Source organism: Takifugu flavidus, chromosome 14 (assembly GCF_003711565.1).
Source record: "Takifugu flavidus isolate HTHZ2018 chromosome 14, ASM371156v2, whole genome shotgun sequence".
NCBI classification, from domain to species: Eukaryota; Metazoa; Chordata; class Actinopteri; order Tetraodontiformes; family Tetraodontidae; genus Takifugu; species Takifugu flavidus.
Window position 1 is genome coordinate 7368568 of NC_079533.1, and position 22534 is coordinate 7391101.

Below are 22534 nucleotides of genomic sequence, written 5' to 3' on the forward strand. Positions count from 1 at the left end.
AAGTCAAGAAGTCCGAGATAGTACAGTAGTCCGAGATTTACGATTATAAATTAATTGGTAATTAATGATGTTCTAAAGTTTCTGAAATATAATGAGTGCAACATCTTATGTTTATCTACTGTTGAATTTGGTATTGCTGTTTTATTTATTGTTGTTGAGGTATGATTGACTTATCTGTTACAAGTACGAGGTGTTTAGTCAAGTCCAAGTCTTATTTAATATCGTGTGGAATATAGCATTTTTGTGACTAATTTATATTATCATCAACCAATATTGATATAGTTTTATTAGGTGTTTGTTATTGTGGTTTTTACACTTAAACATTTTTTGCGTCCGGCCGCAGGATAGGACACTTAAATCAACGACTAGTCATTTCCGTCGGACCATTTTGGCTGACGGACTCGTGACTGTGACGTTTCCGGTGGACAGGTGGGCTTAACTAATACAATGATCTGTTTAATTTAAGAGGACATTCACTGAAAGTTTCGCTGTGAACGGAAACATATACGATAGGTTTTGAGAAAATGGTTGACTGGAGTCCAATAGCGAAGGTTTACGACCCACTAAAAGCTGGAAGCATCGACGGTACCGATGTGGAGCCCCACGACCGGGCGGTGTGGAGAGCAATTGGTGTTCGCTATAAGCCCAACAAAGGAGTTGTTGGGGACGCACTCCTAACTCTTTTTGTTTCTCGATTGAACCCACAAACAACTGAGGAAAAATTGTACGAAGTGTTTTCCAAATACGGAGATATTAGGCGGCTTAGGTTGGTGCGGGACATCGTCACAGGGTTCTCTAAAAGATACGCATTCGTTGAATATAAGGAGGAAAGATCTGTTGTCCGAGCTCGCCGGGACGCAAACAAGATAGTGGTGGACCAACACGAAGTGTTTGTGGATTTTGAACAGGAACGGACTCTTAAAGGATGGGTTCCTCGGCGGCTTGGTGGTGGCCATGGAGGAAAGAAGGAGTCCGGGCAGCTGCGGTTCGGTGGCAGAGACAGACCTTTCCGCAAGCCTATTAACCTTGGGGTCGGTTTGATGCAGGAACGGGGTGGTGGATTCAATAAGTGGGACAGACCGGGGAAGAGAGACAGAGAAGACCGGGAGCGACCCAGAGAGAGTGAGTACGGCTACAGAGGAAGGAGGGATGACCGCAGACATGGAGACAGGAGCCGGCACCGGGACCGGAGATGAAGGAAGTGGTGTAAAGTTCTGATCCTTTGAAACGAAGTCTGCCGAAGATGTCCAGAAATTCAGTAAAGATATATTCCGGGATAGTAGGGGGAGAGGGAGAACTGGGGCTAATTTGCACACAGATGGAGCATTTCATTATCAGATTACATCATTTTATTTTGGGTGTGGGCTTATTTCATGCTTGTGTTTAAGAGTCGCAGAAGAGAAAGATAGTTAAGACTGCTTCGTATCTAACAGCATCTTAACATGGCAATAATTCTGCTGGATAAAGGCTGTACTGGGAAAAATCACCATAAAATGCTGAGTGGTGAAACTTATTAAGACTATAACAAATGTATTTGTTGTAATCTCAAACCTTGTGCTGTAACATTGACTGAGCAACTTTGAAGGTACATTTATATTTGATTTATTACAGCATCATCTTAAAACTGCTAGAAGATTTTATTTTATTTTTTTACATCATTTGACAGCAGCGAGCTCAGTTTCGTGCAGTTTAGAGAAAAACCTAACAAAGTGTTCAGCTTCATGTCCAGTTTACAATAAATGTGCAAACATCAAATTATACACATGGCTTTAGGATGGAGGACACAACCTTTTCTTTCTTTAATGTATCTGATTCCGTCACCGAGTGCTGTGCTTATATCTTCCTGTTCTATCGACATAAAATGTTAATGGACTGATAATAAAATCAGTCCATTTAGTGTAATGCAGTGCAGACACTCTGCACCATTAGGTGATCACAAGGTCCTGCTGCTGGGAAACTGATGATGTCTTAATGGAGGGCGGAAAGTACTACAGATACCGGAGGTAAAATGGATGTAACCGAGAAACACGCAACCAACAAATGTCATCAAACTCTGATTAAAATGCGTATTCATGTATATATTGTAGTGGTTGTCTTTATTAACTATACATAGTAACAGTCTAGACATCATTTTGAATTTTATTTGTTACAAAAATGCCATTTACACCTAGAAATGAGCTCAGAAATGCTAAATCCTACAGTTAATCCTTTGTGAAGTTCTGTTGGTCGGATGAGCTGGTGCTGAGCCTGTGATCCTGGATGGGCCAAGGAGGGTACGCGTCTCTCTGCACTGTGCTGAACTCTAACCTGTGAACCAAGCACAAAAGACTTCCCTGTCGTTTTCTCTACAGAAAAATGTCTGCATCAAGCCCACTCTCACCTGAAGGCAGGGTTAATGCCAATATTGTCAGGATGTGGCAGGGCCGGCGTGCGCCTCCTGGGACAGGGAGGAGGAGGAAAATCCTGCTGATACTGAGAAAGCATCAGCGGAGCAGCTTGCTCCACTGCTGCCTGGCCTGACTCCTCAGAGTGGTTTCCTTGCTCGCTTCCTCCTTCTGTTCTGTCTCTGCTGCTGGACATGGCGTGGCACCAGTTGGACCTCTGCTGGCTGTAATGTGTAGCACGTCCTGAGGGTCCATCGCAAATATTTTGAGAGGTTTGTAAGTCTTTTATATTTACAAAGATGTTGTTATTTAACCACGCCTGGCTTACAATTATGTACAACGATCAATGGTTGAACTTTTAGTGCTCTTAAACTTGGCATTTAATTTCCTTTTGCCATTAAATTCACGGTCTAGTGATTTTATCACCAGTTGTTTTTATCATGTAAGAATTTTTAACCTTCAGTCTATTAAAATACACATTTGAAAATATTACTATATCATAGTATTTAACAGCTGTGGTTACATTAGTCAACTAAGCACAACTTGTACTCGACTACTCTGTGCAGGAACACTCAGCAACACCATTTGGACTGACTGGTTTGTTCTTGGGTCAGATAAGACTGCTGACCTTTGCCTCCATCTTGTTGTGGAACGGGTCTAAAGGAGAAAGCTTTATGTGACGTGGTCTCCATCTTAACGGGAGTGTCTGGGTAAATGAGAAATCCTGCAGAGGGGAAAAACTTCAATGTTTTTAAAATGGAAAACAGCACTCATGGAAAAACACTGCAAATACTTTTCCATAGAGCAGAAGTCAGCAGATCTTTACCTGCCAGTGTAGGAGGCTCTCCTCTGTATGTTTTAACAGGCTGAAAGAGTTCATAGTAACGATTTTGTTTGTTTTTGATGAACATTATGAGGCAGCGACATCAACAGCGCCACACCCAATCCTGTAAGAAATGAGCAGCTTTTCTATGGTGGTGAGCCTCAAAATGACAATCAATAAGCCCTACTTTATTCCAAATAACCACCCATAAAATATCTGAGTAATTTATTTGGTTATCTTACCTTAAATCCACTAAGATTTCCACAGCATGCTGCCTTGACTTCACTTCAAGTTTGTTTCTATACAATGAGCAACGTAAAGCTTGTTTACTGCAGTAGTCATGGAGTTCTATTCTTCCAGCATGAGTGACAGAAACAGTTACCAACTGGGACAATGAAGCTGGACCACCAGCAGAGGTCTGGAGTCTTTGGAGTCTTGAAAAGACTTGGCACGTGGTACGTTTTGAACATTTGAATATGAATGTATTTCTACTGGGGATTGAGAACATAAAATTGAAATAAAACAATTCTTAAGAAGAAATATTGATTGTAGCTTGTAAAGTGTCTTTTCAGTGGTTACCTTGGAGCCTTTGGGCAGCACGCAGCAATGCAACATGCCTCCCAGAGTTCAGATGATATCAATTAAGACTGTATCCCCCCCCCCCCACATCAGAGGGCTGGTTCTGGCCCGTAGTCTTTTCAGTATGCATAGTTTATATTCAGCAGTGACACCATTGTCTTTGATTGTAAGTAAATGAAGATAGATGTTTTTATTGTTTTCTGGTGCATACCTTCAGCATTGTGTCAGCATATTTTCAAGGTGTGGGAGAATCACTTTCATAATATCCTACTGTGCAAAGCAATAAGTCACTGATATGACATAAGATTAGAGTTGCTTTAAATACCAAATCTCTTTCCAAGGCCAAGCAATTAATCTGACCTGATCTGATATAAGAAGATAACAAAGCAATTTACAGACAAGAACTTGTACAAAAACTACATGCGTCACTCACAATATGTGAAACAGTAGTAGTATACCAGTAAAGGGTATACTACTCTCTTTATTCTTTATTTAGGATGGCCATGCCATTTCACAAAATTCCTCTTTTACTTTAAATTCAGGTAACATATAACACATGTGTTACCTGTGTGTGTGTGTGTGTGTGTGTGTGTGTGTGTGTTATGCAGGAGCATGATGTATGACTGAATATTTGAATATTTGCTTTGAAACTCCAGACACTGTTAAACAGAAACATGTTTTTGGTACAGTGAGGTTTGCCTCATCGGATTACCGGGTGAGCCAACATATTTCAGTGTAAATAGAAGTATTCCATAATTCCTCCCTTTTATATAATGCGGGCTTTGACATTTCGACATTTTGCATAATTTTAATGATAGGTTTGCTAAGTAGATCCAGATTAAAACGACTGTAATACACGAGAGGATGAAGGAAGACAACCGAGTGCAGCTCTGACCAACTCCAACTAAAAATGATTTGGCTTTATTTTAAATAATGAAGAAAAATACCTAAAAGCATTTTCGTCTGCGTGTATTTATTATATGCACTGATTTCAGCACGCGCCAGCAGGAGTCTCCCGTTCCCATAGTAACAAGAATTCATTCACGAGCGGTACGTGGTCGGATTAGAAGTTGCGTTCAGCGTCACACGTTAAAATAGTTTTTACTCTCGATTTGTGGCGTTTTGTATTACAGGAAAAGACAATAACGTTTTGTTATAACTCTGCGTTTGGACACATCGCTTGTAAATGTTCAAAGTAGCAGCGTAGAGCTCAAAGTTTAGCCGAGCCGAATTCTTTCTGTCAGACTGCGGCGTTCGAGTGTCCGGAAGTTGTGGAGGGGAAAGAGAGAAAGGCATGAAAAAAAGAGAGCTGGGGATCCTTCTCACCACCATTCTAAGAGGATTTTGACGTTTCTAAGTGGACAAACGTGTCCTCGTCCGCCTCACAAGGACTGGAAACGCACCTGAATTCATTACAATAATCGGCCGTGAAGGTTTATATTAGCATGGGGCTTCCGACGCTGGAGTTTAGTGACTCTTTCTTGGACAGTCCGGAGTTCAGGGAGCGACTACAGTGCCATGAGATCGAGTTGGAGAGGACCAACAGCTTCATTAAAGACCTCATCAAAGATGGAAACATGCTTGTGTCCGCACTCAAGAGTAAGTTTTGGACGATTGCTGTCTTCTTGTCGGGGTTAATGTTCGTATTCCAGCAAGCGTTTGTGCATTCTGGGTCCAGATAATAGAGCAGCCAGGCCAGAACAGAACAGAGTCCCTGTTCACCCTCCATTAAACCAGGTTATTGTGGTCATAGATTCGTAACTGTACTTTAATGTGATGATCTGGGTTAATCAGTAATCACGGTTAACCAGTAATTCCACTGTTATGTATCGTGTATTGCGTCACTTCATTTACTTTGCAGCCTTTTTGGCCTTTTAATAATATTTCCAAATAATTTTCCAGTCCCTCAGTTTGCATTTGCTGAGTGAAAGTGTAATCCCGCATCACAACGTGCCCTGAAGCTAAGATAAGATGGGTTTGGTCATGCACTGCAGATATTTAAAGGTCAGTCCTGTTGTTGAGTTGCAAGTGGATTCAGAAAGTTTCCTCCATTATTAATTCAGATAGGAAACGTGTTTGGTGATTACGTACATGGAGAAAAAAGCAAAAGAAAGCGCACACACACGCACACACACACAATCTGTAGTTAATCTAAGAGGAAAAGAAAAATTTGGCATCTGCACAGCTTCATGATTCTGCCATATTCCTCATATATCAGACTTTTCAGCGCTTCAGATGATTAAAGCACAAACACACCTACAAATTCCGTCTTCACATCTGGTTGACGTCAATCATGCTGGATGAGGTCACGCTCCTGAGCCGTGCTGACCTCAGGGCGAAACAAAGTGGCACAGTGACGTTGCTCTCGCTTTCATGCATTTTTTGTTTTTCTTTAAAAAAAAATAATTTTGGAAACGGGAAACACAGCCAACACCTGTTACCGTCTGATACACTTTATCAGACAGAAACAAGTACAGTCTGTGATGCCAGTAATGTTTTGACGTAAGTGGACTGTTGACAGCAACAGGAAAGAACCATATCACCTTTCCAGATTAGGACAAAAGCATTTACCTATAGTTTTTGTCTTTTTTTTGCTTACCTCCACACAGTTATCTGTTAAGAACTGCTTCCAAAAGACATGTTGATGCTTTTATGTTCCTTTTTTTTTTTTAAAAGCAGCGATGTTGTTAATGTGCTGTATTACAATGGCTGGCGCACAGATCACACATGGGTGTGTGAGTGAAAGAAATGCAGTCCTGCAGTGCCAAAGATTCTCAAACTGTTTTATAGAAGAGGCACAAACGCTGAAGTCAAGTTTGGTGCAGGGTGTGTGTTCTCTTGTTTGCATCAACCTTTGAAACCACCTCTTGAATAGACCCTCTGCTGACTTGTTCTTATAAACCAGTGTTTGTTTTGGCGTGAACTTCTGACTGTAATTTAATTTATTTTCTTCCGCTACGATACTGAATCACGCCCTACATCTGTGCTTTCTCCCAAGGTCTTTCTATCGCTGTGCAAAGATTCTCTCAGTCTTTGCAGGAGTTCCAGTTTGAATGTATTGGAGATGCGGAGACTGACGACGAGATCAGCATTGGTGAGAGGGAGCGAGTGCCCGGCGCTCTACGCCGGCTGAAACGTTAACAATCGGATCAATCTTACGTGTAAACATTTTACTATATTGTTTTTACAGCTCAGTCCCTAAAAGAGTTCTCTCAGTTGTTGAGCACCATGGAGGAGGAGAGAAAACGACTGGTAAGAAACGTGCGTGCGTGTGTGCGCTCACGTGTTTAGATGATGGACAAAGAGTAAATGTCAAATGACAGATTATTTACTACGACCCTCAAAATACCGGATTTGAATGGGATGATTCAACGCATGCTTATTTGTGGTCTGCCTATAATAAGTGAGGTCACAAACCTAAAATATTTACACATTTATATCGAAAAGAGGCTTATTTTTTCATTTCACCTTCTCTGATAATAACATCATTTCAATGAGATTCACCTCGTTTCATTCCAGCACGTAAAGTGACAACGTTTGGAATCTCCCTGCATTAACGTCCTTAAACAATTACCTTTTATCTTCCTACACAAGTGTGATTCACACAGTTCTGTTGAATACTTTGGGTCAGTGGCGGTCAGTACTCCATGGTGAATCACAAAAATGTCTCAGACCCTCCGTCAACCAGTGGCCTCTGTGTGTGCGGGAGCGGATTCTGGGCCAAAAAAAGAAAACTTGCAGTGCATAGTACTTACTTTCTCCCTTTCTCTTTCTTTCACCCTCTCTCACTCTCCCTGTCTGATTGTGTGTACATGGTCTGGTTACAGAGAACCCATGTGGAACCTATTCTGCCAATTCCCCCTTGAGACTGTTAGCAGAGCCCTGACTGCCTGGGAAAGTCCATAAAAGTGTGTGTGTGTGTGTGTGTGTGTGTGTGTTGGGGGGGGGGCGTTTTTTAATTATATGCTTTTCCTCTTCCCTACAACACTGCTGAACACACTAAACCAATAATAATGCCAAAACTGAGTATAAGGACAATTAGGATGTGTCTACCTGTTCAAAGTGAAAGAACTATTGTGACCTGACAAGGCCCGCTTGTCTCCGAGTTTACAGTTTCACTCTGCGTAAGGTAACGTGGTGGAAAAAGGCTCTAAAATGAAACAAAGCCACTTCTTTTCCTTTTCTCTTTAATTCGCTTACCCACAAAAACAAGAAGGGCCTATTAGATCTTCTGTGGGTTTACCAAAGGGGACTCAAATCCAATGTAAACACTAAACACTGATTACATCTTGACCTGAGTCTGGACAGACGCCCGAGTTTTTCTTACCCGTTTATGAGAACGACACCTCTGAATCAGTGCGGATTTATTTTAAATTCCTGCTTTTCTCGGAAACTTTTCCTTTTTAAGACTCCAATAATCGGACGGAAATAACATTTTAGCTGGCCGCCGCTGCTATCGTGGAACACTCACTTACAGTAGTTGCTGTTCCTTTGTATATTTTTCTTGGTGGGATATGAAGCTGAGCTGCTGCGTGGTTTCGCTTTTTTTTTTTTCTTCTTCTCTCAGATCCAGAATGCTGACGACGTGTTGATCTCACCCCTTGAAAGGTTTCGTAAGGAGCAGATTGGAGCTGTTAAGGTACGTATGTGACTAAGTGGAATTAATCATGAATCACAAATTAAATGATCAGTTTTTTAGAGTTTTTTGAAGAACTGCAGGTGGAATTAAAAATGGTTCATGTCGACCTTGCAACAATGCCAACTGAGAATTGGTTAATAAAGCAGCAGGCGGCGGCTCTGATTATCCTGCAGTCAGTGGTCACAGAATGTAATTTGGTCTGATAAAAGACGGATCACCAGCCCGTGTCAGTAGCAGGGTCATGGGAACGGACACTGGGAGGAGAGACAGGCAGCACGTCACAGAGAGACAGCCAGGCAGTGTAAACACAAAGCAAGCCTGGGGTCTGCTCGCACCAGCTGCCTCATTTTCTCCTTCAGTTTTTCCCATTTTTCCTTTTGTCCTCCAGACTGAAATAGCAGCGGAGACGGTAACGCATCCCTGCTCCAAAAACCCCCCCGACAATGAAACGTGGATGCATGTAGAATGCAGCAGGAGTGTGTGAAGAGCACGTTCACACACCGATGAGATCGGGCCGCCACAAGTCAATATGTATATTTTTAGATCTGGAGCTATTCTTAAACGGATTTTGACATTTCATTTTACAGTCATTTTTAGACCACAGCTCGTTACCGCCGCTCTTCACTCAGATAACAGACGTTTGTAGCATTAGTGAGTTTTACATTGTTGATTCAGTGTAAATATGATGTCTGGATATTATGTATAAAGAAGGTTTTAAAGAAACTCCCACACATGATGTAAGAGAACAAACCTGATGTTCTGGAATGTTCAGCCTGCATGAAAACAGAAGTAAATGATGTAAACCTCTTTTTGCACTTCATCGTGTTGTAGCACATCTAGAGAACAAAATCTAGATTGCTGGACACGTTGGGATGTTCCACTGAAACAGGATGAGCTGATCTGAACTTTAAGTCAACCTTTTTTTCTTCAGGAGGGAAAGAAACAGTTTGACAAAGAGACTGAAAGGTACTACTCGGTTCTGGAGAAGCATCTCAGTCTTTCATCTAAAAAGAAGGACTCACACCTACAAGAGGTAAAACGCCGACTACCTCTGCGCGAAGGTTCTCAGTCATGTGTTGTTGGGTAAACGTTTCAGAAACCTGTGTTGCAGGCCGACACGCAGATGAGTAAAGACAGGCAGGTCTTTTATGACGCGTCGCTGCAGTACGTCTTCAAGATCCAAGAGGTGCAGGAGAGGAAGAAGTTTGAGTTTGTGGAGCCGGTGAGAATGTTCTCTGACACTGTGCACGTTTCCTGCTAAGATTTGGTCTTGGGAAGTCACCATCTGACTTTAGATCTCTGACTACTGAAGAGAAACACACACACGCACGTGCGTTTCAGTCTGTTCTATAAACGGAGACACAGATATATGTATGCTAGATGCAGTGGCGGCCACATGTGAGCATCTGACACACACAAACACTTTGGCGAATGATAAATCTGTTTTATTGATACGTATCAGTAAAGCCCACTTCCTGTTGCCGTAACTGCACTTCCTGCATGGATATCTCTTCCGCCGACTGAGACAGAAACTGTTGATTTTGGGATTTCTATGCTCTAGAGGCCATTTTGATTTATTTTCCAGATGAGGGTTCTTTTGAAATCCTTTGAATAAACCCTGTGGCCTCCCACTAACACTTTCCTGTGGATCTTTCCCATTGTCCTTCAGTTACTCGCCTTCCTGCAGGGTTTGTTTACATTCTACCACGAGGGCTATGAGCTGGCCAGTGAATTTGAGCCATACAAGCAACAGCTTCAGTTTAATCTGCAGAATGTAAGTATGGATATTGACCTCAAATCTTAAAGCAGAAGTCATTTCGCTTCAGCTTCGGATGCTTCTAGTATCAACTGTTTGACAGTCAATGAGAGATTTTTAAAAGATAAAAATAATCTGTATAGGATTTTTTTTTAATCGATCTTGTTACATTTGTGCCAGGCTCGGAATAATTTTGAAAGCACGCGGGCTGAGGTTGAGAGGCTAATGAGGAGGATCCGATCCGCAGAGGAAGACTTCAAAGCTCCCAGCAGTTTCACCATGGAGGGATACCTGTACATACAGGAGAAACGTGAGGCGCACGCACATCACAGTAGTGAAACAAATCAGTCGGACTCTCTTTCTGTTTTATTGAACCTCACACATGAGTGTGTTGCAGACATGAAAATGGCGTCTCGTATCTTGCAGGACCGTTGGGCAGCGTCTGGACCAGATACTACTGCACGTATGAAAAAAGCTCCAAGATGTTCACAATGAGCAGCACAGAGTCCAGAGCCGCCAACAGACAGGTGAGCCGAGGCACAGATTCATCAACGAGTGGTAACATCTGAGCAGTGACCGATAATATGAACATCTGCATTCTCGAAGCTTGTTTTAACAGCGCTGCAATAAAAGCCAATTTAACGGTATTTCACACAGATGTCAGGAGGACCCAAAGATATAGAAGTGTTGCTTAACCCGTCTTTGAAAAATACCCTCCCTGTCGACAGAACGGCGTGGTGAACGGCACCCCTGAGATGTTCAGGCTGCGCTCTTGTGTCAGAAGAAAGAGGGACTCCATCGACAAACGCTTCTGTTTTGACATCGAGGTGGTCGAGAGGTGAGACAGGAAGACAGCAGAGGGACACGTGGACACCTCTGGGCTCACGTCTGCTGACCGTTGCTCTCTGTCTGTCTCCTGCAGACATGGCGTCATCACCCTGCAGGCTCTGTCTGAGGCCAACAGGCGGCTGTGGATGGAGGCTATGGATGGAAAAGAGCCTGTATGATTATATCCACCTTCTAAGTGTATCAGCTTCAACGCACCAGCCAAACATTTCAGTCGACCTGTGTTCAAAATGGGCCCTAACAGTTTTTCTTGCTCTGCAGATTTACACGCTGCCGTCTTTGCTCAGCAAAAAAGAGGAGAGTAAGTGTCGTTATTTTCTACCACTTAGTTCATATCCTTGTCTTACAAACCTGAATCATTTGGTGCGCCTTGTTTTCAGCATTCCTGAATGAGGCAGGACTCAACTTTGTTAAGCAGTGTATCAGCCTGATTGAGACGAGAGGTATTCCTCTTAGTACATTTGTGGTAAAATCCTTCCTTGGTTGTGATTTCTCTTGTGAATTATTATTTAATTCTTGTATTTTTGAAGGCCTCACCACACCGGGACTGTACAGGACCGGAGGAGTCAACTCCAAGGTGCAGCGGTTAATGACAAGTGTATTTGGTAAGAATTTCTAGGCTCTTCTTTCAATCAGAGCAACTTTGAGTCCATAACAATAACTATTGAACACTGTGTTTTTAATTAATTAGTGGCTTCGTCCCAGTTATATCTTATCTACTTTCCTGCAGCATCCACAGCCCCAGCTGACCTGCATCTGGATGCAGACGCCTGGGACAACAAGACCATCACTAGTGGTCTAAAAGATTATTTTAGGTCACATAAAGCACAGTGTTGATATTTTCAATAAAGCCTCTTCTGACTGATGAATTTACTTGATTTTTACAGATGTCTGGCAGAACCTGTACTGACCTACAGACTGCATAAAGAGTTCCTCAAAGCAGCAAGTGAGAACCCTGAACGCCTCGTTCTAAACACAGCTGCAAGCTGGCCTGTCGGTGTTTCTAGACCTACAGGTCTTTTAGGTTACAACCTAAAAGTGGAATATCGCCACCTAACACATCATAAGTCTCCATAGCATCAGGTCCTCCACCAGGTCCAGGACATTTGATTAGACTTATTTCTGCATGCTTCACAAGAGTTAATAGAGAAAAGATCTATCAGCAGTTAGCAGCCAAGTCCTCATACTTTCAGGAAAATGTCAATTTGTCTGTTTCTTTGTTTTAAATTTGAGACGTTTCACATGTAAATGTCTGGAAATGGTTTGGCTGTTTGAACTGTCTTGTCTCATTCGTCTTCTGTCTTTTCCGTTCTCAGAGTACGATGACCAGAAGTACAGAGTGAGGGCCATTCATGCTCTTGTACACAAACTCCCAGAAAAAAACAGAGCACTACTGGACCTCCTAACCAACCACCTCTACAAGTATGCTCATACTGACACACGCTGTCTGGGTTAAACAAAGCTTTCTGGATCTGATTATTCTATTAGAAATAGTTGTTTTTGACAGCTTTGAAGCAGATTTCATACGCCCACATCACACATCACTGTGATTTAAATTATTTTAATGTGATTGTTAGTGTATGTTTCCGTGGTTTCGCTGTTTTAGAGTTTACTTAAAGACCTACTTTTTTCTCCTCGGTTGTTCAGGGTGTCGAGTAACTGCAGCCAGAATCTGATGACCGTCTCCAACTTGGGGATGATCTTTGGCCCCACACTGATGAGGTCACAGGAGGAGACCGTGGCCGCCATGATGAACATCAAGTTTCAGAACATTGTGGTTGAAATTATCATTGAAAACCATCACAAGGTACTGTTACCAATATCCAAACACGTAAAAAAACCATCCATAAACGCGCTGCACACACTCTCGCTGGACATGTCTCGTGCACATTTGGACAGATATTTGGCGAGGCTCCAGACTTGTCGCTGCCGCTTCCTCAAGCTCCGTCATCTCGGTCGACCCCTCGGAGAAATAAGGCCATCTGCCTGTCGTCTGGAAAGAGGAGGGCCCGTCTTTACCCTCCTGCATTGTGCCTCGCAGACAATGACAGTAAGATTGCTTTAAAACCTTTCAGGATTATTATTATATGTGTCTTTCAGAAGGTGTTGTGTTTGGATCAGGTTGAAACTTAGCCGGCGCTGCTCATCTGTGCTATTTTCTCTGACTTTGATATCCGAGGGACACGGTGACTCAGGAAGTCCCTGAGTTCGGGACAAACATTCACTTCCCACATGTCAGAGTGAAGGTCACTGTCAAATAGTCTTCTTGAGTATTATCACGCTGGTTCTGGCCATTGATCTATCTAGTTAGCAGATTTTCCTGTGATCCTTGAGATCCCCTGATCTTCTATGTTTCCGTGTCTTCCTGCAGGTGACACGTACAGTAGCAGCCCGGAGACAACCCCTATGGGCAGCCGGGAGTCTCTGTCCTCCCACTCCTCTGAAAAGAATGGACAGACTGTCCTCTCGTCTCCTCCATCCTCTCCCACCACAGAGGCTAGCGTGTCCTCCGCAGCAAAGGCGTCTCCTCCGGTCGCTCCCTCCCAAGGCTGCTCAAACGGGGGCGATCAAAAAGACACCGGTGCCTCCCCTCACCTCGAGACGTCCTCTTCCTGGACTTCCTCCCAGCTCACTTCGACCCAGCAGACTTCCTCTGTGTCCTCCTCCATGTCCTCTTTACTGTCCACAGAGAGGACCTTGTCTGCCAAAGGAAACTCAGACGCCTCTTTGTCCTCAGTAAAAGAATCCAGGGTTCCATCAGGAGCCTCATCCGTTGCCTCCACCCTGTGCTCTTCAATGGAGCACGTCTCCTCTCTCAGGGAGGGTCGACGCATCCAGAGAGGATCCTCTGTCTCCTCTCTGAAGAGCAACTATTCAGCAGACCAAAAAAATTCCTCTGGAACTGAACCCAGAGTGACAGATTCAGCTTCTCCTCAACGACCACGAAAGTTGTACAGAACTGCCTCCTCTTCATCCTCCTCCTCCTCTTCCCTTTTTACCTACCAGCTTTCTACTTCGTCCTCTCTGACATCGCTGCACATCTCTGAAGGTACAAACCTGATAACAGGGAGGAAAACTTGAAAACTTTTTTTTTGGATTTGGTTCTCATTTTGTTTCGTTGTGTTGCAGATTACAAAAGCTGTCACGGATCGGTACAGAGCCTCATGTCACTGAACCAACGAGAGGGGGGACACCCACGTAAAATCTCACACATGCGCTCTGGCTCTGATCTGATCACAAAGCACTCTACAGCTGAAGGATCCAGCAACGGTTACCAGAAGCCTGAATCCTTGTGAGCATGGCTAATGTTGCTAATCTCAGATGTCACCGTGCTGTAATCTTGGGCCTCAGCCTCAACAAGTTATCCCCGAGAAGGCGTTCAGGCTCCTGTTTGTGTGTTTCAGATTATCGGTTGGACTACCACAGCGTGAGAGCTCAGTGTTCTCCTCAGCCCTGGACATATGCTCCTCAGGAAGGTTTGTTGGTTTTTAGATTGTTTGCAGCATAACCAGGCTAAAAATATTCTTTAAAGGTCCCTCAGCTCACAGGTTCTTTTCCCACAGGGAAGCTAAAGCTCTTTACTCCTGTGAAGCAGAGCACAGCCATGAGCTCAGTTTTCCACAGGGGGCGCTGTTCTCGAATGGTAAGAAAGCACGTTTTGCCTGAAATTCATTGTAGAAGCAATTTATTATTTCTCAAACACCGTTCTGTATGAAAACTGAGCGCACGTTAATAAATGAGTAAATACTAAGTAGATGTCTCCTGGTGTGTCTTCAGTGTATCCTTCTGTGGAACCAGGGTGGCTCCAGGCGACGTACAATGGCAAGACTGGCCTGATACCAGAAAACTACATCACATACTTATGACAGAGCTGCTGGTGTGTTATCTCTGGATAATCGAGATGTAACATAAGGGATCAGCAGTCGAGCAACAGCAACCATGATCACTTAACAATAGACTGGATATAGATGATGCCTTGTCTGTATTTATATCCAAAAATATGCAACCAATGTTATTAATCTTCTTAGGATTCAGTAGCTGTTCATATCTGACTGTAGTCGCATGTCTATGGATTAAAAAAACACACTCCTCTTTTGTTCAGCTCTATGAATGAATTAAAAGTCTGTAAATATAAATATTAACAATATTTTTTTCAAGCAGTGTTTGTAATTTATCTTTGTGAATAATAATGAACAAGCGGTCCAAAAGTGAATCTTTAAATAACATTTTTTCTATTTACATTTCCTTAAATAAATGCTTTCCCAACAAAATACGACAGTTTGTATTTGTGTTTTAGGCCTACTAGTATTTCTTTTTTATTTTTTGGAAAGTACTTTTGAAGCTACTAAACTGCACTGATCATACCTCGAGGTAATCATGAAATGAATACACAAACTCAGTATTACATTTATATTACACCAATGATACAAAAAGGTACAATCAAAATCAATGTGTTCCTAGTTAATGCAGTAATAGACTTTAGCCCACAGATCATTAATGACAACATGAGTAAGTCTTAGCTAATGTTTATTTCTGCATTAACTGAGGTTTTGTCATTGTAACGTGATGTGATCTGTATCTAATATGCTATTTAATAGAAAACAGGCGCCTTTGGAGCTCAGGCGGTTCTGATCCCTCCCATCCTCCTCAGCAGGCCGTCCAGCGTCTCCATGTTCTGCGCCTTCTCCTCCAGCAGCTCGTATCTCAGGCTGGAGATGTCTTGTTTGATCTCCTTCAGCTCACCTGGAGAGAAACAGGCAAGTTGGTGAAAGAGCCTTTGCAACAAGTTTGGTTTCACCGTTGAATCTTACCTTCGGTGATCTCATCACTTTCTCTGTCCGCCTGCGCTTTGATGATGTAGCGCTTTATCAGGCGCTTCATGATCTTCTGTAATCAGTGATGAGGAAAAAGTGTTTTGTTTTTTAATTATGGGTAACGTTAGACTGAGACATCTCAGAGACCCTCAGGTGTGTCTATGTACCTGATATCTGCTCGCAGCGTTTGATGCGCCGTAAGAACCAGAATTATCTCCAAGCTGGAAGATAAAACTCATCAAAGTTAATGATTCAACACGATGGAAGGCTGTGATGCAGCGGTGAAACCACTGGGAGGTGCTCAGCCTCCAAAACTCGGCCAGTTTAGTACCTGGTTGAGTTGAGTGCCAGTTTTCTCCTCACTGTGTCCCCGCACCAACCGCAGAATCTGGGCCCTGATACAAGTAGCCAGCCCCAGCATGGATTTAGGACTGGGGATGAGGTTGAAGGGCACGGGGAGAGTCCTCCCCTCCTCAAAGTAGGAGAACCAGAGTTTGGCTCGAGCAAACTTCCACTCAACATCAGCGTCATCCTAAACAACACATAAAATAAATGGATTTTGGAAGAAAGCGCCACCAGCTAATCACAACCGCTGCCTAGTTTATCATGTTTATGCTCACTTTGAAGTTTTGTTCAAAGAGGCCAAAATGTTCGATCTTAAACATCACCGCAACTGACAACAGGGTTGGGCTAAAATTGTCCTTATTAGCGGTTCAAAGAACAAATGTCCCTGCAAAATGTAGCGTACATGACTCCGATTGCAGATCTACAACAGCAACACAGTAAAAACTGGAGTTTTGAATAAAGAATGCAGCATGTGAGCATGTCAGTGGCATCTGGGTGATCCACAAATTGATGACGAACCTCAATCTCCTGGAAGGAACTGTTAATCATGGCGATGAGCATGTTGAGGAGCACTATCACCATGGTAACGTTGTACACCCCGTACAGCACGTAACCAGTGTTCTCAATGAATTTGTGTCCGTTGTTGACGACAACAGACCTGACCTCGGAGAGACCAAATATAGCCCAGAACAGCGTCTTGAAGCTCTCCTCCAGGCTGCACAGATGCACAGGGAAGCAAGCGAAATGAGACAAGAGGGAAGTTATTCTGGATATCAAACAAACTGTTCATCATCACGAGGGAGACATTAAAGATTCTGTCAGAGAAAATGAGCAGAAGACAAGACTGTTTTTTTAAGACTGCTGTTAAACCCACTGTTTGGATTACTGATATATTTTTAGATTTATTTCCAGGCTTTCAGGCAAATACTGAGACCTCCTCCATTCGCATAAAAATTTCGACTGATAAACTGTCCAGCGCGGTGCTACAGGATTCACACGGTGCGTTTAGGGTCCGCGCCGTGTTCAAAGTCATCTCGGACTGCGTAAAACTGAAAACCTCACGTGGTGAAGGCGTCGTTCTGCTTGGCGCCCAGGTAATACGAGTACAAGTTGAACATGCCGATCATGAACGCCAGAAAGACCATGAGGAAGATGACCATGAACTTGAAGATGTCCTTGACGGTCCTGCCTAAAGAGATCTGCAGGGGGCCGAAGCTCTCGTTGGCCGGGAGAATGTAGGCGATCCGAGAGAAGCTCAGCACCACGGCGACCGCGTACAGACCCTCCGAGACCAGCTGGGGATCTGATGGCAGCCAGTCGATGCGTGCTAGACAAGATGAATAAATAAATGTACGTATTAGGCTCCTAGCCGTTGTACCTATAGCAATACCTATATAGTACCTATAATTGACTGATGCTGTTATTTTCATAATTCGAGGCGTTCAGGGATGTTTATGACAGAGTTCCAGTGTATTGATGGTCAACAGAGTTTGTCTGGGAACAGGTTCAACAACTGGGCGACAGTGACATTGGACAGTGATGAGCGTGCATGGTGTCAAGGAGCACAAACATTTTGGGATTTACTCGCCAAAGGAATTTGAAAACACTTTTGACAGATGGGCCACACACACACTCGCACCCATACACACACACACAGAAAGAGAGAAAGAAACACATTTTCACCTAGTGTTAAGTAGAGAATCTCCGGAGGGAGGGTCACATTAATCAGTGTTGTATAGTGTGTGTATACAAAGGTCTGGGCCGACTCCACGTGTCTCAGAATGGAGAAGCGGCAGCTGAAGGAGGCGAGGAAGATGGCCAGCATCCCAAAATCCAGGAAGTTCCAAGGTTCCAGCAGGTACTCCCCAAGCCCTTGACTCCATATCTCCTTCACCTCAGACCAGATCATACCTGATGAGAGACGCGGGGGTCAAGCGGCAGGGTCCACGAGGTGTTTTCTCTCATCGGCTTGCTCACCGATGATCCATGAAATGATGAGGATCTCCATCCACGTGAAGGGCGTCGTGGTCATGCGGTAGAGGAGCAGGGGGTCCGGCTGGGGTCCTCCTGCCTGCTGATGGTAGTGGCGATGGGTCATGTTGGCCAGGAGGGTTGTCCCGGCGAAGCGGTCGGCAGCGTTCAGGATCAAAAGTCCCAGGAAGATCGTGAAGGACGAGGCGTGGGCCACAAACTTCATGAAGGGGCTGCGCATGATCCTCCCCACCTGTGCAAGAGCAGAAGGCGTCCCGTGAGGATTTACAGGGTGAGTGTGGGAGGCAAACAGGAGGGTAACTGCTACACACTCTGCTGCACGGAGTGATCCAATAGGCCAGAGCCAGGCCCGGCAGTCCGATGGCCACCGCCATCACCACCAGCAGCTTGACCGCCGTGGTTTGTTGTCTCAGACCCGGCAGGTTTTCATACCAGATACTCAGCAGCTGCTGCTGGCAGTTGGGGTGAGCCACAAACTGAGGGAGCGGGGACAGAGACAGGAACAGGACAGAGACAGGAACAGGACAGCGGCGTCAGACTCCTGCTCATTCTCAAGGTTGTGCTACAACTGTTCGTCTGACCTTTTTGAGTTCGTACTTGATGGCTAATTTAAGACGTGTGAGCGAGGGGCGCCCCAGCAGATTATAGGTGTCATCAGTGTCGGTTTCCCCGCTCATGATGGCCTCTACCTCCTCGGTGCTGCGACACAGGTCCAGCAGACCCACCACGTAGTCCTTACACTGGCTCGACAGGCAGCAGTATTCGTTCTGTGGACCCAGTGACGTTAGAATAAGACTTGCGGATGCCGGCGCCATCTAGGGGCCAAATGTTGGGTCAGAAATGGTTGAAAATCATAATAATGATAATGTTGACACCTTAAATTCTTTCTCAATGTCAGCCAGCACGGCCAGCTCGTTGCTGAGCTCCAGGGCGGCCAGGACCGGGTCCTCGTTGGACAGGGAGAGGTAGGCGGGACTGGCGAGTCCTCGGTAGGCGTTTATCCTCGATCGTGAGTGGCTGAAGGAGTCGTACTGCTGTTGATAGTTGCAGGAGTCGCAGCCGCAGAAGTAATCATGAGGATGGTCGATGCGAGCCCCTTTGCTCAGCAGCGTGTGGACGATCTCGTATTCCTGGCAGTGCGCGGCGAGGATCAGGGGGGTGACGTCGTGAGAGAACCTGGGACACAGAACTCAGATTCAGAGGCTTTTATAGATCTTTTAACGATCTGTGGCTGGATCACCAAGGGGGCGACAGAACTTTCAAATCACACGTTCTTATAAATCTGTCTGACCTCGTCCCGTCCTCATCATAGGCGTAAAAGTCGTCCAGCATGTCTGCTTGAGCGGGGCTCGCCGTGAGACGACGGGCGTCTCTGAAGGCTGGGTGAGACAACAGGGCTTCTGTGATGCGAATATACCCTTTACCTGCAACACACACACACACACACACACACACAGAGTACACATTTTGATGATTGCCTCCCAGAATGCACTGCATGACCTCATTTGTATCGTAACATCCTCGCTGGGCCGACAAAGCTGACAAGCACGAGGTTGTTGGTCTCTGTCCCTCTCGGGATCACTACAATCTAATAACCTGATGATTAATAACCGTGGTTCATTCTTACTGATGGCTAAGAGCAGGGCGTCGCCCACTCTGGCCAGGTCCGCCGCCCCAGCAGCAGCTCCGTCACCTCCAGGTGCTCGTTGGCCACGGCCAACTGCAGGGCGTTCTGGCCCATGTAATCCACCGCGTTGATGTTCAGGTTGGGCACGTGCAGCAGCATGCGCCGCACCTCCGGTATGTTGCCGTACTCGGCCGCCTCCAGGAAACGCTGCTCCACCTCTGACAGGCTGTAGGAAGGAGCCGAGAACATGTAGGCCGGGCCGCGGAGGGCCTGGCGTCGTTTAACAGCGCACAGGCGAGCCAGGAGCTGTCTGTCAGAGCTGCTGTTTCTGCCAGAGATGGGAACCATAAGCACAAGGAATTTCATCTTCCCTCAACGTAAAGAGGAGCACAATAACCCTTTAGGAAAAAGTCGTTTCTCTACACTGATTTCGTTATTTAAAAACAATCATTTCTGTTCCAAAGTCACCAGTAACATGAGGTGACCTGCAATGCTCGACTGAAATTGTCATTTTTTACACTCATTTCATTGTTCGACAGAAACACTTTTTAATCTTCTTGCTTTCTTTATCTCTGCTCAGGTAAGAGGGACCTACCCAAGGCATCGTCCAGAGCAACAGTTCTCCTCTCCAAAGTCGTCACACATCAGCAGGTTGTCACGGCTGCGGGCTCTCGGGCTGTCGCTGTAACCCGCTGGCGGTCTGTTACTGTGACCCGCTGGCGGTCTGTTACTGTGACCCGCTGGCGGTCTGTGGTTCATCCTGGAGGCGAGGATATCTTCGGTGGACTGTCTGCTCCAGGCCCTTATGAGCCAGCAATCAAGTCTCTCTCTGTCTCGCTGTCCCTCTCCGTCCCTCTCTCGCTCTCTCTCTCTCTCTCTCTCTCCTTGAGAAAGAATGCACGCTCGGCCCTCTCAATGCTTTTACGTACAAGACACAGTGAACTTTACAGATGTGGAGGGCAGCGCTGTGTTATGACTGCACACACAGAAGACTCGTAGCGGGTAACGTCTCCAGACATGGCGACTTTTTTATTGCAGTTGACCGTGGAGCCTGGAGACGGTGATACGGTGTATCGAGGATGATGAGCAGGAGCAGGGACAGCCTTTAAAGACCCGCCAACGGTTTTCATACTCAACGGTGCATTTCCATTTAAAAACATGTTCGTGCACATGAGTGTGAGTGTGTGTGTGTGTGTGTGTGTGTGCGCGTGTGTGTGTTTGAGGAATAAGTGATCGTTGATGAACAGCAGATGAGATTCCTCGGGGTTTAAATTCCCAGTGGACTTTGCTTCCTGTTCGCTCCCACTCACCGACGAGGACCGTATAGTGTGGGAAAACTACTTCCCATTTTACACATGCACGGATGCCTACACACACACTCACACGCGTACACATCTGTACTTCTATCTTTATTAGGACTTTGATTGACATAATGCGATGCCCTGTCCCTAAGCCCCTTTAACCCTCAAACAGACCGTTGAAGATACGAGAACCAGCCAAAATTTCACCAATTTCCTAAAATGTCCATTATGTCTCCTGGTTCTCACTAGTATGTAAAGGAACACACACAGACACACTCGCATCGCGTTGTTCGTTGATTGTGCTGATTTGAAACATTCAGATATCTGATAAAGCGTCCGTCTTTGATGTGAAGCCGTGGTGGGAAAAATGGCCTTTTAAGGCCGTGATCCTAAGGAAAAGTCCGTTTGGACACTTGTGATGTAAGAGCCGCACATTTTATGGGAAGGATGGCAAAGTGAAGGGGTATAAACTCTGACAAATGTCATTGGTGGAGTTTTTGTTAAACATTCTTGCTCAGAGCAGAGCAGAACAAACCTCCGCGTGTAAACACTGTCATCTCCAACATACACACTCTTATTTGGGGTGGGGGTGGGGATGAGCACCTTGATAGGCCTTTTCTGAGTGTGTGGGTGGATTCGCTACTGACGAGGCGCACGTCGGACCACACAGAGAGCCAGTTCCTACATTGTTATCATCCCCATCGGTGATATGAAAGCACACAAAGGTGGGAGCTCTCCCCCTGTGGGGATTTTAGCCGGAGCAATAGCTGGATCTCAACCTGGAATGTTAGAAAAACAATATTTGGATGTATTACAGCGATTTTATAATTCCTGCCTGATAACCAAGGGTGGGAGTAAGTATGATTTTATGTCTTGAATCTCACCCCTGAATAAATGTACGCATACCGAGTGTACATAAAATTACAGTGTTTTTGGCTAATTTGGGTTAAAGACTTGTTTTATGTTTACACACACACACACACCCAGCATAGAATTAAGGACTAGAACAATAGGAAAGTTGGAGTTATGAACCATTCTCCTAAACGTGGAATTTAAAATGTCAGCGTTTTTTCCAGAAAGCGCTGAGATGTGAGCGCGTCAGTCTCTCGAGAGCTTTAATGGAAACATTTTAAGTCACTTTTGTAGCTGTGCTGCGCACGGCAGTTATTTTAGTACCAGAGCAAAGCCGCAGAGATGAGTCCAGATTTCAAGCGCACGTGCGTTTGTTTACTTCACGTTCACTAAAGGTTTAGGAGATTTCTCTGGTTGTGACGCTCCATCGTTAAACTTGATCGTGAAGCTCCCTGAAGATAAGAACAATTTAAATTATAATTATAATTTTCTGTTGTATTCTTTACTTAGGAGGAGCGATGAATATAAAACAAAAGTACGCACTTTTGCATGATGTGTATATTAAAATTAAACACT

General features: G+C 44.7%; 4 protein-coding genes across 4 annotated transcripts; 2 read left to right on the forward strand and 2 right to left on the reverse strand.

Moving 5' to 3' along the window:
* The first annotated feature begins 377 nt into the window (after positions 1 to 377).
* snrnp35 (small nuclear ribonucleoprotein 35 (U11/U12)) lies at positions 378 to 2077 on the forward strand. The gene has a single exon (XM_057053747.1). It carries the CDS (start codon positions 525 to 527, stop codon positions 1194 to 1196), a length of 672 nt encoding a protein of 223 aa, XP_056909727.1. The 5' UTR covers positions 378 to 524; the 3' UTR covers positions 1197 to 2077.
* si:dkeyp-69c1.9 (uncharacterized) lies at positions 2078 to 6584 on the reverse strand. Its single transcript, XM_057053748.1, has 6 exons — positions 6043 to 6584; positions 3450 to 3506; positions 3211 to 3331; positions 3013 to 3108; positions 2381 to 2627; positions 2078 to 2307 (listed from the first exon to the last, which is right to left on the reverse strand). Exons 3-6 carry the CDS (start codon positions 3293 to 3295, stop codon positions 2202 to 2204), a joined length of 534 nt encoding a protein of 177 aa, XP_056909728.1. The 5' UTR covers positions 3296 to 3331; positions 3450 to 3506; positions 6043 to 6584; the 3' UTR covers positions 2078 to 2201.
* On the forward strand, positions 4820 to 15298 carry arhgap42a (Rho GTPase activating protein 42a). The gene is made up of 24 exons (XM_057053739.1): positions 4820 to 5385; positions 6785 to 6880; positions 6977 to 7038; positions 8354 to 8425; positions 9357 to 9458; positions 9537 to 9647; positions 10095 to 10199; positions 10362 to 10491; positions 10608 to 10708; positions 10910 to 11019; positions 11104 to 11182; positions 11289 to 11328; positions 11408 to 11470; positions 11558 to 11632; positions 11758 to 11842; positions 11915 to 11973; positions 12344 to 12449; positions 12675 to 12834; positions 12927 to 13077; positions 13399 to 14076; positions 14157 to 14319; positions 14432 to 14503; positions 14591 to 14670; positions 14805 to 15298. Exons 1-24 carry the CDS (start codon positions 5232 to 5234, stop codon positions 14891 to 14893), a joined length of 2943 nt encoding a protein of 980 aa, XP_056909719.1. The 5' UTR covers positions 4820 to 5231; the 3' UTR covers positions 14894 to 15298.
* A 125-nt stretch (positions 15299 to 15423) lies between these two features.
* On the reverse strand, positions 15424 to 20621 carry trpc6a (transient receptor potential cation channel, subfamily C, member 6a). Its single transcript, XM_057053740.1, is given in 15 exon segments — positions 15424 to 15770; positions 15839 to 15914; positions 16009 to 16062; positions 16173 to 16373; positions 16706 to 16901; positions 17249 to 17513; positions 17870 to 18097; positions 18164 to 18410; positions 18490 to 18654; positions 18760 to 18945; positions 19054 to 19354; positions 19470 to 19602; positions 19806 to 19847; positions 19850 to 20133; positions 20401 to 20621. Coding segments are annotated over 15 exon segments (2667 nt in total). The 5' UTR covers positions 20565 to 20621; the 3' UTR covers positions 15424 to 15645.
* Between the last annotated feature and the right edge of the window lie 1913 nt (positions 20622 to 22534).

What these genes read in the sequence shown, in the direction of transcription:
- snrnp35 (XM_057053747.1), top strand. Translation starts at nt 525, where the DNA reads ATGGTTGACTGGAGTCCAATAGCGAAGGTTTACGACCCACTAAAAGCT.
- si:dkeyp-69c1.9 (XM_057053748.1), bottom strand. Translation starts at nt 3,295, where the DNA reads ATGTTCATCAAAAACAAACAAAATCGTTACTATGAACTCTTTCAGCCT. An exon ending in AGAGCCTCCTACACTGGCAG is followed by an intron (nt 3,109 to 3,210) that starts GTAAAGATCTGC and finishes TCCCCTCTGCAG; the next exon opens with GATTTCTCATTTACCCAGAC. An exon ending in GGCATTAACCCTGCCTTCAG is followed by an intron (nt 2,308 to 2,380) that starts GTGAGAGTGGGC and finishes CTTGGTTCACAG; the next exon opens with GTTAGAGTTCAGCACAGTGC.
- arhgap42a (XM_057053739.1), top strand. Translation starts at nt 5,232, where the DNA reads ATGGGGCTTCCGACGCTGGAGTTTAGTGACTCTTTCTTGGACAGTCCG. An exon ending in TGACGACGAGATCAGCATTG is followed by an intron (nt 6,881 to 6,976) that starts GTGAGAGGGAGC and finishes TTGTTTTTACAG; the next exon opens with CTCAGTCCCTAAAAGAGTTC. An exon ending in GGTCTAAAAGATTATTTTAG is followed by an intron (nt 11,843 to 11,914) that starts GTCACATAAAGC and finishes TGATTTTTACAG; the next exon opens with ATGTCTGGCAGAACCTGTAC.